The 17021-nt window shown below is 48.2% G+C and overlaps 1 protein-coding gene across 10 annotated transcripts in view; it reads left to right on the top strand.

Annotated features, from left to right (window-relative positions):
• Window positions 1-17021, top strand: part of LOC121591914 (serine-rich adhesin for platelets) — a 171583-nt gene that overhangs the window by 106527 nt on the left and 48035 nt on the right. For all 10 annotated transcript variants that reach the window (XM_041912991.1, XM_041912989.1, XM_041912985.1 and 7 more), the window contains 5 exons: window positions 3283-4940; window positions 5014-5623; window positions 6996-7967; window positions 9203-10270; window positions 12323-12469. In XM_041912991.1, coding sequence (XP_041768925.1) covers window positions 3283-4940; window positions 5014-5623; window positions 6996-7967; window positions 9203-10270; window positions 12323-12469 — 4455 coding nt within the window. The remainder of the gene's footprint in view (window positions 1-3282; window positions 4941-5013; window positions 5624-6995; window positions 7968-9202; window positions 10271-12322; window positions 12470-17021) is intronic.

Genomic DNA, 17021 nt, shown 5'->3' with positions numbered 1-17021 from the left:
TTGGAAAAGCTATAATATTATCATCCATCTTTAATCCCATTCCCGGGTTCCTGGGAGGTTGACAGCTGGAGAGTCGGCCTAGCTATACTGTCCAAGCTGTCGGTCCAATTTTCCATCCATTTCCCATTTTCATCCGCTCGGCCGAGAAGAAGCTTCAATAGGCAATCGAATAACGCTTTCTGCGACGCTTCTCCGAAGCCGGGCGTGGGAAAAGCTATTCAGTAATTAACTTTAACGAGCACGGAACTTCAGCAAAACGGGAGAAAGTGCGTACGTGTGATGATGGGTTTTCGATAGGTAGAGGCTTTCGGCGTCAGCTGTGTACTGTTTTCATGCGTTTCTGCTACGAATCATCTTGTTCTCTCATCACAAAAAGAAATGTTAGCATTTGTGTGGGGAAAAAATAGCACTACCTTGTTAATACCGAAAATAGACCATCATCCCAGAGCCAGGTGTCAGTTCTAATGAATCGAGAACCTGCGCTTACGCGAACATTTCCCCGAAAAACGGTGTAGCACCGATTTCCGACCCTTGCTGCAATGCCAAGCATTTGCATTCAGCCTGCACGAAGCATATGAACGGTTACAATTGCTCTGTTTCGAAGCGTAAGAATTCGTCGGAACTCAATTAATGCTTTGCTACATTCTGACTTCGATAAGCATTTCCCTGGAATGCTGGCTTGCTCTGGGTATGTGACCTTTTGTTCCGTCTTCAGTGACTTCTGCCTCTGATTAAATTGTTTCATTCTACTGTAACCACACAAAGCTGAAGAATGAAGTTTTCCGCAAATCTTCGTTAAAATTGACCGTCTGTGAGGGATACTGAGGACATGTTGAAATCATTACTAGAAGCTTCTCTGTGTATGTCGGTTTAACAAAGAATTAGAAGCTTAAGGCTTAGCAGGATGTATGTTTTTGTAGCTCACTTTGTTAGAATTATTTCTAATGATGTAATGGGGTTTTCCATGTAACTTGATCAACCCGAATAGGGTAAAGTGTTACTTTGCATAGCTGCGAAACCCATCTACACATATAGGACTGCCGAAAATTCTCATAGTACCTCACAAAACAAATAAATTATTAAAAAGTATTTGGACAATTCCAATATAAACATATAAGAATACTATATCCACATACATCAAACAGAACTTTCTTTGTGCCCTGTAAATGTATCACTCACCAATTTAAACAACCTCCAATGAGATGCTGTAACCACCACCGCCAGGAGACACAAAAACACTGCCCAAAACGCATTAATCACAAACTCACAGAGCAAAGCCCAGTCCATCGCCAAAAACCTGTCCATTCAAAACCGCGTAGCGCCGCGGCATGCCAACTGCACGCGTAGGCCTAATTATGCTATCAAAATCAATCTTCGTTCCGGTTCCGGTGCGTGGGCGAGACGACCCCCTGCCCTGGACATAGGCGTGTGACACGGTGTGTGCGCGAGCGGACGGGCTTGTCTCGGTGAAAGAGTTATTTAAAATAATGATAAATGATTAGGCGGAGAAAATGTGTCTGTCACGAGCGCGAATTTGGCGCGCTGTAATCATAAACCGGTGCCCGGTGGTTGTTTTGTCCCTGTGGCAAGATTGTGGTCTACCGGCATGATCTGCGGCCTCCGAGAGATCCATCCATTTGAGCAAAGGTTTGAAGAATTGTATCATCATTACCTGGCAGAGCGTACCTGTGGCACAGTGAGACGGTTGATGGTCGCTTCAATATGATGAAGTGCCTACCGCAACCCCCCCCACACACACAGCCCGCTCTGTCGGCTCGGTTCGGGTTGGATGTAATTAGAAAAGTTTACTGCTTTCCTGTTTAAACTTCAACAACAAGTTGAAAATTGTGAGCTTTCCATCTATTTTTTGTTTTTGAATGAGTCTCGAGAATTATGCCACTTGCTCTATTTGAAAATGAACTTTTAATTATGCTGTTACCGATCTAATATCCTACATTGAACAGCTTTTAATCCTATCAGGATACTTCAATTTAACGTAACGCATAAAGAAACACGATAGAAAGTGTTAAGGCTTTCATCGCATTCTGTGAACCCTCGTCGTGTTTTTTTACACCGCCGCGTCAGTTCACTAGTACCAAACTCTCATCATTCAGCCCGTGGTCAGTATTGCCAAGTCAATTCCAAGAAGGCCAAGAACAAACACTCTTCTGACGTTCAACGGGAAAACTAATTACTGGACGCTTTTTTTTTCTTTGCTTCCTTCCCCGACACCGCAAACCGGGAACAGAATCACTTGCACCAAAATCCTGGACCTGAAACCGGGAAGGTACACAGATGTAAAAGGAGGAGAAAAATTCGCACAATTTTTCTCTTTGGCCTTCCAAACCCGAAGCCAAAGACATCAAGCTCAGCACAAATATTTGCCCGTGTGCCTTGTCCGCCCATGTTAAAGGGAAGGCCGCCCTGCTCCGGTTGCTCTCCTTTCAACACCAACAGTATCCAAAGGCTATGATGGCTTGCCATGTTTCAAAGGACCTGCATGTGAAACGCAATGGGCGAGCAAAAAGAGAGAGATAGAAAGAGAGAGAGACAAAGAGTTTGCCCAGAAGGCAATATACCAAAAACAATACCGGGACTCTGTTCCAACACGCCACCAGCCACCATCGCCTGAATGAGTTTCATTAATTTCACAAAAAAAAAACCCTCCAAAAAGGTGCCGCTTCCTACAGCCACTGGAAGAGTACCTACTTGGACGGAAACGGAACTACTCGGAACTGTTACGTCCAAATACAGCGAAGAGTAAGAGTGAAAAAAATGACCACTTCCTCCCATCCTGCCTGTGTGATAATGGCAATAGGAGGTGGTGGCAACGAAAAAAGAATCATCAAATTGCTTTCCTGCGCCAGCATTGTTCGTGTCGTTTTACTAAATGAAACTCATTTTTACGCCAGATTACAACCCGGAACGGGCTTCAATTTATGTTCATTTGCACAACACTGCAAATAAAACACTCGGCAACAAATGCTGCCAGTGTGTGTTTCCTCGCAGGGGAAATTTAATGTACTTGAAAGCTGTATTTTCTGAACTTTAATTTGTTCCCCTTGGTGCCTAATAACAGTGTTCCTTTCTGTTTGAAGTATGCTGTCAAAACTCAAGCACAACCATTTGGCTTAGAAAATCCCCACTCCCATCTTTGTTTGGAATAGAACTCTCAGATCTCTAATTAAATGAATGCCAGGTCGTTTTGTTTCCACGTCCCTGTATGACACACGATCGCCTACAATCCATTGTAATCCGCTTCTCGCTTTCATTACTTTGCAGATCAAAGGACCACTCACCGTCGGCTGCGGACCGGGAAGTGCTACCGAGCGAACCTGAACACTCACCCAACCAACGCCCCATCGACGCCCCAGCCGAGCAACTACACCCCGACAACGATGATGACGAGCCCAATGCCGGTGATGCTGATGAACTGACGAAATTAATTGGCAACGATGAATGTGACATCAGTGACTTCCCGCTGCCCGAGCTCCCGGTGAGCAGCAGCAGACAGGATCCGACCTCCTCGGACAGCTTCCTCACGGCGACGGACGCCGAGGATGGTGGCATCGGTCCGGCAGACGAGTCCGCACTAGCAGCCGAGCCACGAGCACGCACCGAGCGAACGGAGGATACTAGCGAGCGGGCACGGCAGGACGGCGACGACGACAACGACGACGACAGTATGCACTACCGGACGGCAGCAAACGGCGGCAAGCCGACCTATCTGTTCGGGGAAAACGTTAAAAAGAATGGAATATTTCTCAACAAATCGGGCTGGGTACAGGTAACCGGTGGACAGCAATCCATCCCCGGGAGTCGGGGAACGCCAACCGGGTCGTCCTATCAGGCTCTTGGGTCGGGTGGTTCAGGCCTAGCCACGGGCTCGACGGTAGGACCGAAGGTAACACGCAAATACATCGAGTACGATGAAAACCGGTACACGGGACGGCCGGGAACCGGTGCGAGCAAGCTGGAAGATCTGATTAACCGCAACGAATCTCGCGGTAAACCAGCCGGCCGTCCATCCAGTCAGCAGTCGCAACAGCGGCAGGATAATGTAACGATTCTAAAGATAGATCCTGGGTCGGGTACGACCTCTTCTCTGAATGCTGCCTCGCTGTCTGGTAGCCGACCGGCTTGCCTTTCAATTAAACGCAACCTAGCGGATGGGAGTCCCCCACCGGTGACGCCAATTCTGTCGCCACCTCCCGCATTTCAAGACACCCAGCAACAGCAGCAACAGCAGCAGCAGCACCACCAGCAATCGAACAAAACCCGACTCGGGGACATTAAACCCGGCACGAGAATATTTCTCTCCGTTGTGGATAATGAAAACCACAACCCGAAGGGGATGGTGTTTTCGAGAAGTTTCGAGTACGACCGGCGTAACCGACGCCCACCGGACGAAGATCTGGACCAACGGGGTGGATACGGTGGCGGATCGGGTGGACCGGGGGGTGGCAGCAGCAGCAGTACGGATGCCTTTTCGAAAAGCTTCGAGTACGAGTTTAATCCATCCGGCTCGATGGGAAGTTTGCAGCCGCAGCAGCAACCACTGAAAAGCTCGCTAATAAGACGCAATCGTTCGCCGACGTTTGCCACACTGACCGGGAACTCGCCCAACTATCTCACCAAAAAGGAAAAGCCAGCCAAGCTGAGCTCACCGATCTTCCCGAAAGCGATACCGGGCAATAGTCTTACGGTGAACCGGGCCACCCTTGGGTACGCGTCCAGCGAGTCGTTGCGAAAGTTCGACAAGAACAAATCGTTGGATGCGGGCGTGTCGATGGGGGCCGGTGCTGCCAGCGCAGGCCATCGTTCAAGGCGATCGCAGTTCTCGACGAAGGCGAACTCTGCCCCTGGGCTACCGTACGGGTTTCGATCGGATTCGGTCGGCAATCAGCGACTCAATTCCTGTGATAGTGGTGCCCGATCAGGTGAGTTGCGAATGTCAGTAGATGGGTTAGTGGTGTTACATTAACGTGTATTTTTTCCTCAAATGGTTTTCAGACTACTCCAACGACGACGTGGATGACGACGATGACATCAGCGAAGATCAGTCCTCTTCACTTGCGCTAAGCTACAAATCATCCACCTCGTACATCAACCAGATGAAGGGACGAGCGTTTGCTGGTGGTAGTCCCAGCCAGAGCCAAACGGCACTCCTATCCGCCGGCACACCGCACGGTCTGCTCAAATCCCAACGCTCGCTAACGCCCGAACGGCTGTACGACCACAACGACGAGTACGGCAGCGCGCGCAACCTCAAGAAGCAACGGTCTCTGACTCCGGAGAAACGCTCCCGGACACCGGACGATCGCAGCAAGCGCAAGGGTGGTAGCGGCGATCAGGCTACCAACAGCTCGCAGTCATCGCTCGTGTCGCGCCAAAGCTCGGGCTCGCGCAGCAGCACACTCGAACGGCAGCAGCTGCGCTACGACGAAGGCTTCATGCGCACGAGCAGCCGCAGCTCGTCCAGCTCGAGCTACAGCCGGGACGAGAACGTACCGACGACCAGCCCGAGCGCCACCTATCGGCGCAATCAGCTGCGAGGGAACGTGCGGCTGCAGCCGGGACCGACCCCACTCGGCGGCGGTGACTACAAGATACGCCGATCGAGGTAGGTAACCAGGCATACTGCATCCCTGCCATTCTGTACACCATTTAGTATCTTTCGTTGCCGCTCGAGTAGTAGTATCGTCTTAGTGTGCTTGCAAATCATCACCGCAAACCATTAACAACACGCTCACGCTTTCACTCGTTTTTTTTTTTTGGTTTTGTACGTTCACCTTCTTCTTTCCACGTTACTCACGGTTCGTAAAAATGTTCATTTCGGAAATATGTACTGCACAATCCTCAAGCACCAGCCAATGTAAATGCAGCCTGCTCAAACAGTTAATACACTAAGGCTGTAACTGTTATACGATCTGCTCTCTTTACGAGTATCACACTAGTATACAATTTCTGTAACTGTTATACGATCTTCCTTCTTTGATACGCATTTGATACCAACTATCGTCCGGATTATCAAAGAATTCTTCCAATTCTGATCCTCCAAGATGTGTGTCGACACTTTCGATCGCTGTGCTGTACTTTCGCGAAATAAACATGCCACATCTGACATCTTCTCGTCATCCATCCCCATCTTCTTCATTTGTTATTCGTGATGCAGTTGATCCTTCATATTGCTCCTCATCTTCTTCGCTCTTCATCTCATATACCATACGCTAACGGATTTATCTTCTATTTCCTCGCCACCAAGAAACTGAGCAACTCTTGCTTCAATAATTCTATGAGATGGTGGTACCCAAAACAACCTTCAAACTGGTCACCAACGACGGTACGATTGCTGCAGAAAAATCGTGTTTGTGTCCCGTAATGGATCAAAATCTCTTCAAAACCTTGAAGATGTCCCAGCACTCCTTGGAAATATAGCAAATGAACCTTAGTCCACCGTCTATATGACGGACACGTAGTGTGGTATAACTTAAACACGGAACGCACCTGCAAAAAAACACTTGACATCCTCACGCTCAACACCATGCTTTTTGCTTCCTTCCCTTCTGCTGCAAACTCCTGCGGAATTCCATGAGCGTAGATGCGAAAACGGGAACTAAAACCTGATGGCATGATAATCGGCAGTAGTGATAACTACATTCTAACACACACCCTCCTCTTCCACATCCGCACATCCGCCGCTTGGCTCGTGACTCTTTCGTTTCTTCCTTCTTAGTACACAAATCTACCGCAACTCTGCGCGTTAGCCTGTGTTCTTTTAGATCTTGTTTGAGACTGTACTGTAGAGCAAGTTAGTCCCGGTTGTGCGGGCAATGCTTTCACGTCCGCTAGTGCTCGACCCTTAGGCTACTGCCTTCATCCATCAAACGATACTAATAATTGTTCTTTCTATTTGTTTAATTCTCTGACATCCTCTTCTCCATCTGGATTGTGGAATTCATCCCCGACAATGCTCCTCTACCTGCAATCTTCAGGTCGCTCCAACTGTCGGAAAGATCGCCCAGTCGCCAGCAAATGCCAGTGCAGCAGATGCCCCACAAGGTGGTGGTACGGTTGGGAACGGTACCACCGAAGGAGCGTCCCACCTACGCCACGCCGAACGTGCTAGGCGGTGGCCGAAAGCCAGGGCCACCGTCCCAACTTCTCAGCCAGGACAGTCTCACCCTGACCGGGTCACATCTGTACAGCCGCATCTCGCCGAACAGTACGCTCGACCGGTTGCGGCGCGAGACCGCCTCGCACACGCTGGACGTGGTCGACAAGAGCAAATCCTTTGACAACAACAACTACGGGCTCGGCCTCGGTGGTGGCACGGGCATCAGTGCCAGCGCCGCCACCGGCCACCCGTACGAGTACGAGTTTGACAAGAGCAAATCGTTCGACGACAATCTCGGCATGCCGCTGGCCGACCGCATGGCGGACAAGCGCACGTACGTGACGAACGAGAAGCGCTCCTACTCGCACGATCGCGTCTTTGGCTCCAACTCTTCCAGCAACGAGTACACAACGAGCCAGTCGTCTACTTCGCGCAACCGCTCGCCCCAAACGTCACTGTTTGGCGGACTGAACCGTCTGTACGAACCGGAGCTACCGTACGAACTGAATCGCGTTACGAGCGCCCGCTCACCGATCATGATGGGATCGGCCTACCGGCAGGCACGTGCGGCCGGCGTGTCGAGGGAACGATCGCCCGTCCCGGGCTACCAGAAACCGACCGACCTGTATCTGATGCGCCAGCAAACGCCCGACTCCGAGTACGACGAGCGGCTGATGACGCCGGAGTATGGTGGGGCGGAGCCGGCCCAACCGATAGCCACCTTCAAGGAGGCCGAGCTGGTGAAGAAGTTCCTGTACGCCACCAAGAACAAGGTGCAGATGCACCGGGAATCGGCCGCCCGGAACGCGATGCCGCCGCCCACCATCGCCGGGACGCCATCGTCTGGAAGGTACTAAAAGCTAAACGCGACAAACTTACTGAGCGAAGCACCCCACGCGGCACACTAAGGCACTAATGGCGCGCCGTAGACAAAAACACAGTAGTACACACGTACACGTACAGACACCCTCCCCTTATAACACAAAACTAACCGACGTAGCGTGCTACCGGCATTCTTCCAAAAGACCTGCATCACTCTTACTAAAACGGGTACACACTATACTACACACGCACTACACTAAGGGTGAGGGCTAGGCGGTGCTGGTGTCGCAATAACAAAATGGTGCTGGCTTGTAATTAGCAAGAACTTAACGAATCTGTAAACAAAACGACACAAGCTCTAGCGTGCACGGCGATGGCGCAAGAAATCAAAAACGCATTTTAATGTTGTAACCCATTTTTAATATCAAACGTACGCGGCCATACATCGGAGCAAAATATGCAAAAGAGTATGATAGCGCAAAGACTACGAGCTACTACTACAACTACTGCTACTAAACAATAATCAAAACCTTGCGGATGCGAGTAGATAACGAATCTTTAGTCAACTTTTTCTACAAAAACCCCAAAAAACCTAACCTAAAAATTCTGTAAAAACTAACGAACGATGCTTAAACTTTTTAAAATCAAAACTCACCGTACCGTGTGGTGTATAAAGTAATGAACTCGCGATCTTAAACTAGCGTTTAAATTTGCCGCCGTCAGCTCGGATACTCAGCTTCAGGCCGAGCGGTTATAAACGTATATACTAAAACGACTACTTAAACAAAAAAACGAAATCATACATTTTAACAAACACCGATCGTTACATGTTTAACGGAAACGCGTTAATGCATTTGAGTTTTGTAGCACTACTGTTCAATGTATTAGTAGTTGGACATTTGAAGGAAAAGAAAAAAAATTCTGAATGTGAGCAAGTTTTCCTTCCCGTGTGTGTTCTGTTTTGTGCGCGGGATATCGAGTGAGGTGAAAATACCAGGTGCTGAACGAACCGAACGTCGTTCCGTATGTTGTTAGAGTAAGCAACGCAAACAAAATCAAAAGTTTAATTCGAAAACTAATGGTGCAGGTCCACTAAAGCAACTAAACCCTCAATCTACTGAAACTCGTTAACCACGGCTAAGCTTAAAACTAAACCCCGCTAAAAACTAAAAACCATCTAGTCCGCGTGCTCGGCAGCTGCGCCACTACTCAAAAGCCCACCTCCACCTGTACCATGACGCTTGTTTTCTTCTATACTTTCAGTTGTACCGCTAGCTCCTGTGACTTTTGGCCACACTGTGGCGTGTCGTCCGCGGGTGCAACTGCAAGTGCGCGCCAGTCGGTCGAGGAACAGTCGAAGGAACAGTTGGCCACTAGCCACCTGCCCAAATCGGGCAGCGATAATTGTTTGAGCCGCAGGGGAAAGCGTGTGGTGGTAGCGCCGCCCGAGGTGATATACATCGGCGACAGTGTGGGTGGACCGCGGGCGGACAGTGGTGGTAGCAACAGTAGTAGCGTTAGTAGTCACAACCAAGGTAGTCACAACGGCGGTTCGGCCATCGGCTGGCCCCAAACGGCAGCGCCGAAAGCGCCGACCGGTTCGAACGGACCGTCGGCCCCGGAGTCGGCCGGGATTGGTCGTGCATCCGGGCGGGCCGTACCGGTTCCGGTCAAGGCGAACAGCTACGGGGGAGTAAGTAGCTTCGGTCAGCAGCATCACTACTATCAGCAACAGAAGCAGCAGCAGCAGCAACCACACCACCAGCAGGACCTGCAGCATCCGCAACGTATTCTACGCAAGCAGCAAAACTTTGAATTCTACGATGACGATGGTGCCGGCCCAATGGCCTACCGGATGTCATCGGGGCCGGCAGCAAAGTCTACCGTGCACGGGCCGGCTGCTGGAGGCCTATCGGTCGAACAGTACGGCCAGCCAACCGGTGCCGGCAGCAACAGCAACATCATCAGCACGATCATAAAGGCAAACTCGATAACGTTTCTCGGCGAGCACGAGATGCCAATTACGCGTGACCGAGCTTCCACGCCCAAGGGAAAGGTAGCGGTGGCCGGGCAGTCCGTGCCGGGGGGCACTGGTTCCGGTGGTGGTGCGTTCTCGACAGCCAAAAGCAATGGTGGCACATCAATGACAGTCGTGCCGGTGGCGATGGCACCAGCGATGGTGGCGAACGGGAAAGCCAACCGTACCGGGGGCAGTAACAAACAGCGACACCATCAACAATCGGCGACTGTTGGCAGCAATCAGCAGCAGCAGCAACATGGCGGCACAGCTTGCACTGGCACTGGCACCGATGCGCGGGACGGTAGAGCGAGGTAAGCAATCAGAGCATCGACATCGTGTAATTTCAATTATGCCGTTTGATAATTCATCAATGCTGAATCAGATGCTCACAAAAGCAGCATCGAGATATCGGAAAAAGGTCATGTTCGGGGCTGGTTTGTCGCTTGGAAGGTAGAGCAAATGTGTTTTTTTTTTCGGATTATTTTACAATTGTGGCTCAGAAGTATATAAAAGTTTTACGAGTTATATTACCAATAATTCCAAAAAGCTTCATATTGCATACCTTTAGGCGCTCGTAAAATGTTGCATTGCTGTGAAAGCCATAATTATTGCATACCTTCAGGCGCATAGCAGGGCAAGGTCGCGGGAGCCTTCTAAACTATACAGAATAATTTTTAGCCCAGTTGTTGTGGTCAAATACATCATATTACATACTTTCAGGCGCTTAGCGTATACCATTACAAATAAGCTGGCGGAATGAAACGTTTGTTCGCCTAAAAGCAGGCAGACGGTTCATCATTTCATTAAAATTGACATTTAAAACACCTTTCGTTATAAAGACTGCATCAATATTAAACTTCTCCCTAAAGGCCTTCTCCATTCTTTTGAAATGGCTTTTGAAAATGCGTAAAATGCCCTTTATTACATCAGTTAGTAGAAAAACTACTACCCAGATTCTTCAAACTGGTGCGTACTATGCCCTTCCGATTTCATTGGAAAAGAAAGTCAAATTAATCTGTTCATTTTTACGAAGAAATTTCCCCATTGAAAACCTCTCCCTTCGTTCAATTTCCATAGGGATCAGATTATTTAATATCGAGCACGTGTCAAAGCTCTTCTCTCGGACGATGCATTTCCTCGCTCGAACGAGATGCCTTAATTTTCTCCACCGTACGTACGGGCACAACCCTTTGCAAATCAATGCCACAGGTATCCTTGTCAAAACAGGTATCCTCTCCATTGAGAATGGCCGGGCTTAGAAAACTGTTCGCCGGCGACGTAACCTTCCGGGAAACATAAATTCCATCGCATTCCTCTTTAGCCCCAAGAGTCCGGCAAACATGAAGCACCCCCCCGGTGGGGGGGAAGGTGATATTGATGTGCAAGGGACGGCACCGGCCAAGATCATCCATTCAAAAGCTCGACGCTTCATTTTCATATGAATATTTTCATACGCATTTCTAAGCGAGCAATAAATGGGGATGAGCTTGGGGGAAAAAAGAACGGGTGAGAAAATATTATCATTGCCACCCTGAAACTGCCTCCATCATCATACGCACTTGGAAAAGGCGAAGGGTGGCGGAAAGAAAAGCGATCCCGTCTCGGCTTGGCTGCTTGGCCGTCGTGTAGCAGATGGGTAAAATTAATATTACGTTGGGTGAATGATTTTTCTTTTTGTGACTTTTTGGTGCGGTTGGCGTGAATCGGGCAGGCGATGACGCAAAACCAAAACCATGAAACTTGACGATGGCACCGTACTGTCTGCGCTACCATTCGTCACCTGAGAGCTTTCGGAAGGGGGTGGGAGCGTACGCAACGGATGCTTCATAAGCGAAATAAAACATAATTTGCGGTAAACTTTTTTTCTTACGCCTCCTGCCGGTACAATTTCTTGGAAAGATAATTTATCTTCTCCACGCTTCACCTACATACCGGGTTTAGGCGGGCATGAAAGGGAGAATGATCTGAGCTTCGTATGTGTGTGTGTGTGTGTGTGTGTGTGTGTGTGTGTGTGTGTGTGTGTGTGTGGCTGTTGGGAGGGTAACAATTTCAATCTATTTACACTCACCAATCCCGCTTCTTTCACTGCGTAATCTCCCAGGGTGTTGAGAAAGAATTGTATATTTATTTGTCTTTTGTTTCTAAAACAAACCAACCACATGCGTTTGAGGCTCTCATCTGTGTACTTCGTTGTGCACCCTTGTATTACCATCACCACTTTCTAATCTGACCCGTTTCGTTTCCATTCCATTCTTGTACGATTTTTATCTTTTTCGACCTCTGTCATCGGTGGCCGGATCGGAATTAATTGCCCATTCCCGGGAACCTCCCCTCGGTCTGATCTGCATCCCCAAACTCTGAAGACCTCAGACGACAAAAGCACGAGCGGTGGCGGCGACGGCGGCGGCAGCGACGGCAGCACAACCATCTTTAGCGGCCGGGTCCATCAAGCGAAAGTTTGAGATGAAACTCAAGAGTCGTTCGCTGCCCAAATCCTTCATGCGCTACAGGTGAGTAACGTCGCATTTCCCAATTTTCGTCTCTGGCAGCACATTTCATCACGTTGCTTACACACTCCAATTCGGTCCAGAAATATGAAGATGTCCTTGTGGCCCTGCGCTGGCTTTGTCCTGTCCTGGCTACTGGTCACTGGATGATTATTTCGTTTCGCATCTTTCAGCTCTTTTTCTCTTGTTGTTGTGACATGCTCATCGATGCAGTGTAATCCGTTTACTCGAGACAGCTAATCCGGTTACGTCAATTATGATTCTTATGGATCCACAGGTTTTTTTCCCTCCCATTTACTTTTCTCTGTTGATCTGTAAATGTAATAGCCCAGATAGGAGCAAGAGAAGGACCTGTCTGGGGTATGAATAATGTGGTTGATTTATCATCGGAAACAATGCGGGGAAAGAGGAACATTGTTAATGATGATTTCATTACGGATAATTTATTTAACCAGAAAAAAAATGAGATCCAAGTACATGTCTGGTGAGTTTGGATGTCTTGTCAGTTTTTCAAAATTTTTGTTGGGATGTAACTTCAATTGATTACCATTTCGCGAATCCTTTTACTTACTCCTTATTGAACAATTTCTACTATGAAGAAGGTAACCAACGACACAATTTCTCCCAAAAAAAAAAAAAGGTTTCTTCAACATCTCGAACCAAGCTCCCCATTACTTTTCGAGAAACGTACCGACTCTGATTGTCCCCTGATTGGGGGAAATAATTTATTCATCCACCCGAAGCATTCAGCCATGCCCGGGAACTTGACTCTCCGCATCCCAATTCAGCAAGTAAAAGCTTTATCGTATCAACGTATTTACCCAACATGCAACCAACCAGCGTGTGCAAACGTCCCGAAAGTGGGTGAAGTGGTGCCAACCATCGCTGTGTTAGCACGTAGTAAAATAGATTCGTTTACAAATGTTTCACAATCCCCGTTTGTGAAAACACAAGTGCCCGGGCACAGTTCTTTCCCTCAAAAAAAAAGGGGGCGTTGGCATGCTGTTTCGATCCCTTTGCGCTAGCGTCTATTCCGTACTGCCGGATGACGTAACACGAATATGGCGATGATGATGGTTTGGTGTGGTGCTGGGACATTCTTAAGAGTATTATTTCGTCTTGAACGCCCTTTGAATTTACACGAACACAGGGACTGACAGGGAAATGGCATAAAACAAAGCGCTCTCCTGCACACAAATGCCAAGCTCCTTCATCGCTCCGCGAACAAAGCGGGGGAAACATTCTCCTCCGGTGGAGACCCTTGACGGTTGACGGAGGCTCGGGCAAGCGTTTCCGGTCGATTGACAAGGGTATCGTTTCGTTTCGTTGATTTATCCGAGTATTAATTCGCACCATTTCCAGCGGCGTTAGCCCACCGACTTATAAACATTCCACAGTCCCTTTCGAAAAGACGTGCCCCGGTGGAAATCTGTTTCAAAGCACACGAATACCGGGTGTTACCCGAGTCCAAGGGGGATAGAGCATTGCTAGGCTACTCAAAAAATAGGACACCTTTCATTCTGTTTGGTATTTTTGGTTTCACAACCATCTTGAAAAGCTCGTTTTTTTGCATTCATTGACACCATCGGCAAAGGACTCAGCCCCACCTTTTGTGTGTGGGGGATTGATTTATGCATGAATGATTTCTAGGGTTTGCCACGATAAAGTGCTGAAATGGGAATGCCTTCAAAATGACCACGCTTGTACGATTTTGCCATCAAACTGTGGATTGATGGCACAATCAAAAGGTTTTCTTTGGTCCCTAGGCATCAACAGTGTCATGAGTATGAACGATAAATTAAAGCTATTTTAAAAGACTTCTTACCGTTTTTATGGTTTTTATAAATAATATGAATTTTTGAGTGGCTTCTACTATCATACATCTACAATACAAATCGAAACATAAAACAGCACTTTACAACAGCCCCGTCCTGTAACGATCATTTTAAACTGCTCCAAAGTACGCACGCTGACACCTAGATGGCGCTGTGGATTAAATTTCAACCGGCTTGACAGCACCGCGCACAGCCCACTGTGTACAGCCCGTACGAAAGGAAACAAAGCAGAGCGGGAGGGGAAACAATAGACGAGGAGGGCACACGCATTTACGCGGCCAAACTGCACTATGGGATGACGGTTGCGCTACACCCAAACCCCGCACTGTCAAGCAACGGGCATTTTGAAAAAGGTAAACAAACGGAACGGACGCAAATGCCGCGGGCTTGCAGCGAAGAGTGAACGCGCGCGCGTCCAAACTTCCTTCGCCAATCGAACGGTACAGAACGTGCGTGTGTGTGTGTGTTGTTGGTTGCTGTAAGTGTGTGCACTGGGTAGTAATTGCTGAGGGAATTGGTTCTAAATTCCCATTTCGGTGTCGAATCCTGCAGTTGTGGCTGCCTTCCCAGCTGCAACACCAGATCGTGGGCGACTGTGTGTGTGTGTGTCAGAGTGAGAAGGGTGTCAATTGCGGAATTCGTTTTGTGTTTTGTTCTCCCTTCTGTTCGTTCCAACAACTCAATGCGTGTGTACGTGTGCATAATGCACATTCTGTGCTGCAATTTGTATGTTTGCGTGTTTAGTCACCAGCAGGAAAATATCAATTTCCTTCGGTGTCAAAGGTTACGATCAGCACGGCCAGATAAGGACGACGACAAGCGACAAGCTCGGTTCGTTTGGTTTGGAGTTAGAAACAGCAGAGAAACCGAGAACCGTTAAGAAATGTTTCAATGCTCCAGCAACGACAACAGCAAACAGGAATCACCTGCCCACCGTTGGGTGTGTGTGTGTAGGTCGCGCGCGCTCGCACATTGAAGTTGATCGGTTGAAGGTTTCACACGGGGCATGCTTTGATGCTCGCAAGGTTTTGCCTCCGTTTCGTCGACCGCCAATGGCCTTGGAGCGTTCAACAGCTGTGCATAAATTAATTAGTAAGAGCTGTTACGCTGGACGAAAGACGATTGATTGTTCCCGTAAGACACGCGGTAACGAGGAACACATAGAACAGACAGCCACGAGTGTGTGTGTGTATGTGTGCCGCCTGTTGCATGTCCTTTTCCCGGGGGGGTGCATATGTATTAGTGCGGTCCGTTCCGCACGTCCGGAAGAAAGGTGTGTGGAAGGATCTTGAAGAAATCGTCCCGAAATGAATCCGTTTCTTGAGTTTGTATAGAAATAGAGCCACAACAGGGAAACAGGAAGTAGCGAAAGAATACACTTGGGATGGCATTGTTGTTTTGTTACATTCCTAAAACGACTTCTTTTCTATTTTAGCAAACCTTTCTTAAAGAAAGACAGATAGAAAAGTCCCATCGTCTGCTGCTGTGGTTGCCATGGGAAACGGTTTTTGTTCGGCGAGCAGCAGCAGCAGCTCTGTTTTCTCGCGCTCGAGCACCTTTCCCCCAGCATTGCGATGATCATCGTGAACCAGTATTTCAAGGGCACGGGCGTGCTTTTTCGGAAAACCAGATCCCCAGTCCAGAGGCGAGTGTGTGTGTGTGTTAATTTGGGGCCGTTCCATTAGCACCGTGCCCGTGCGATAGACGTGCATCTGTTTATTGGCTAATCGGCACCGCCGCACCATGCGCGCGGGACCCTGCCGTTATCGCATGGTTCGGCCACTGGCCACTATTAATACCTTAAAACGAGACAAACAAGATCAGCCCGCGATCTGCAGGAGGATTCGTGCCAAAAGCGGCATTGCGCATTCGCACCACATTTGCGGTTTGGTTTTTGTCGTAAATTTATTCATTTATTCATGTGCTGAGATCGAAAGTAGTCAAACAAGGTGTTTGATGTTTTTATTGCAAAAGAACGCTTTGTTGACAGTGGAAGGTATTTCCTTTTCTTTTTGTTATAAAGTCACACTGTAACGGCTAAAACTATCAACACGTGTTGCCACTTAACGCCATTCCCCTTTGCTAACGAACTGTGCACATAAAGCTCATAAACGTGCCTGCGGGAAAATGGGAATTAGCGTTATTGTAGTTACAAGCGTCCAGAACAGATCTGAATTCGAAAAAACAATCATCAAACAGTCTCAAACAAACAGCTACTTTTTTGTAAAACAATTGCATACGGGTGCGCCAGTAGTGATTGCTTATCGCACATTGTAATTGATTAAATTGATTACGAGTTGTGTGGGTTGATTTTTTTATACTACATTCCAACGCAAGGAGCGATTGTTTCACGTGTAACAATCAACTATAACGAGAGCTCCAGTGTAATGTTTGCTCCAAACGGTCCCTTTTTACTTTTCGGTTTGGGATGTGCAGATAGAAGTATATTTGTCAAAGGTAATCAACGTTCTGCCGAAGGTAAACGAAACGTGTTTTTTCTTTATTTTAGGAGCCACACACAAATGCAAACATCACCGCCCAAAAAAACGCGTCAAATGTGCTTGTTAGAAAGGGCAAGATCACCAGGGGCAGCTGGTTTCGTCTGGCAGAAGACTTCGCAGCACCACATCAACCTATCCGGAGTCTTGTTTTTCCCGGAAAAAGAGCTACACTAACCGAGAGAGCACCAAGCTCGTCTGTTTTTGACGTTATGCTGAGTG

The sequence above is a fragment of the Anopheles merus genome, chromosome 2L (assembly GCF_017562075.2).
Source record: "Anopheles merus strain MAF chromosome 2L, AmerM5.1, whole genome shotgun sequence".
Classification (NCBI taxonomy): domain Eukaryota; kingdom Metazoa; phylum Arthropoda; class Insecta; order Diptera; family Culicidae; genus Anopheles; species Anopheles merus.
The sequence above is the reverse complement of the archived record's forward strand: the minus strand, read 5'-3'. Positions and strand labels throughout refer to the sequence as shown.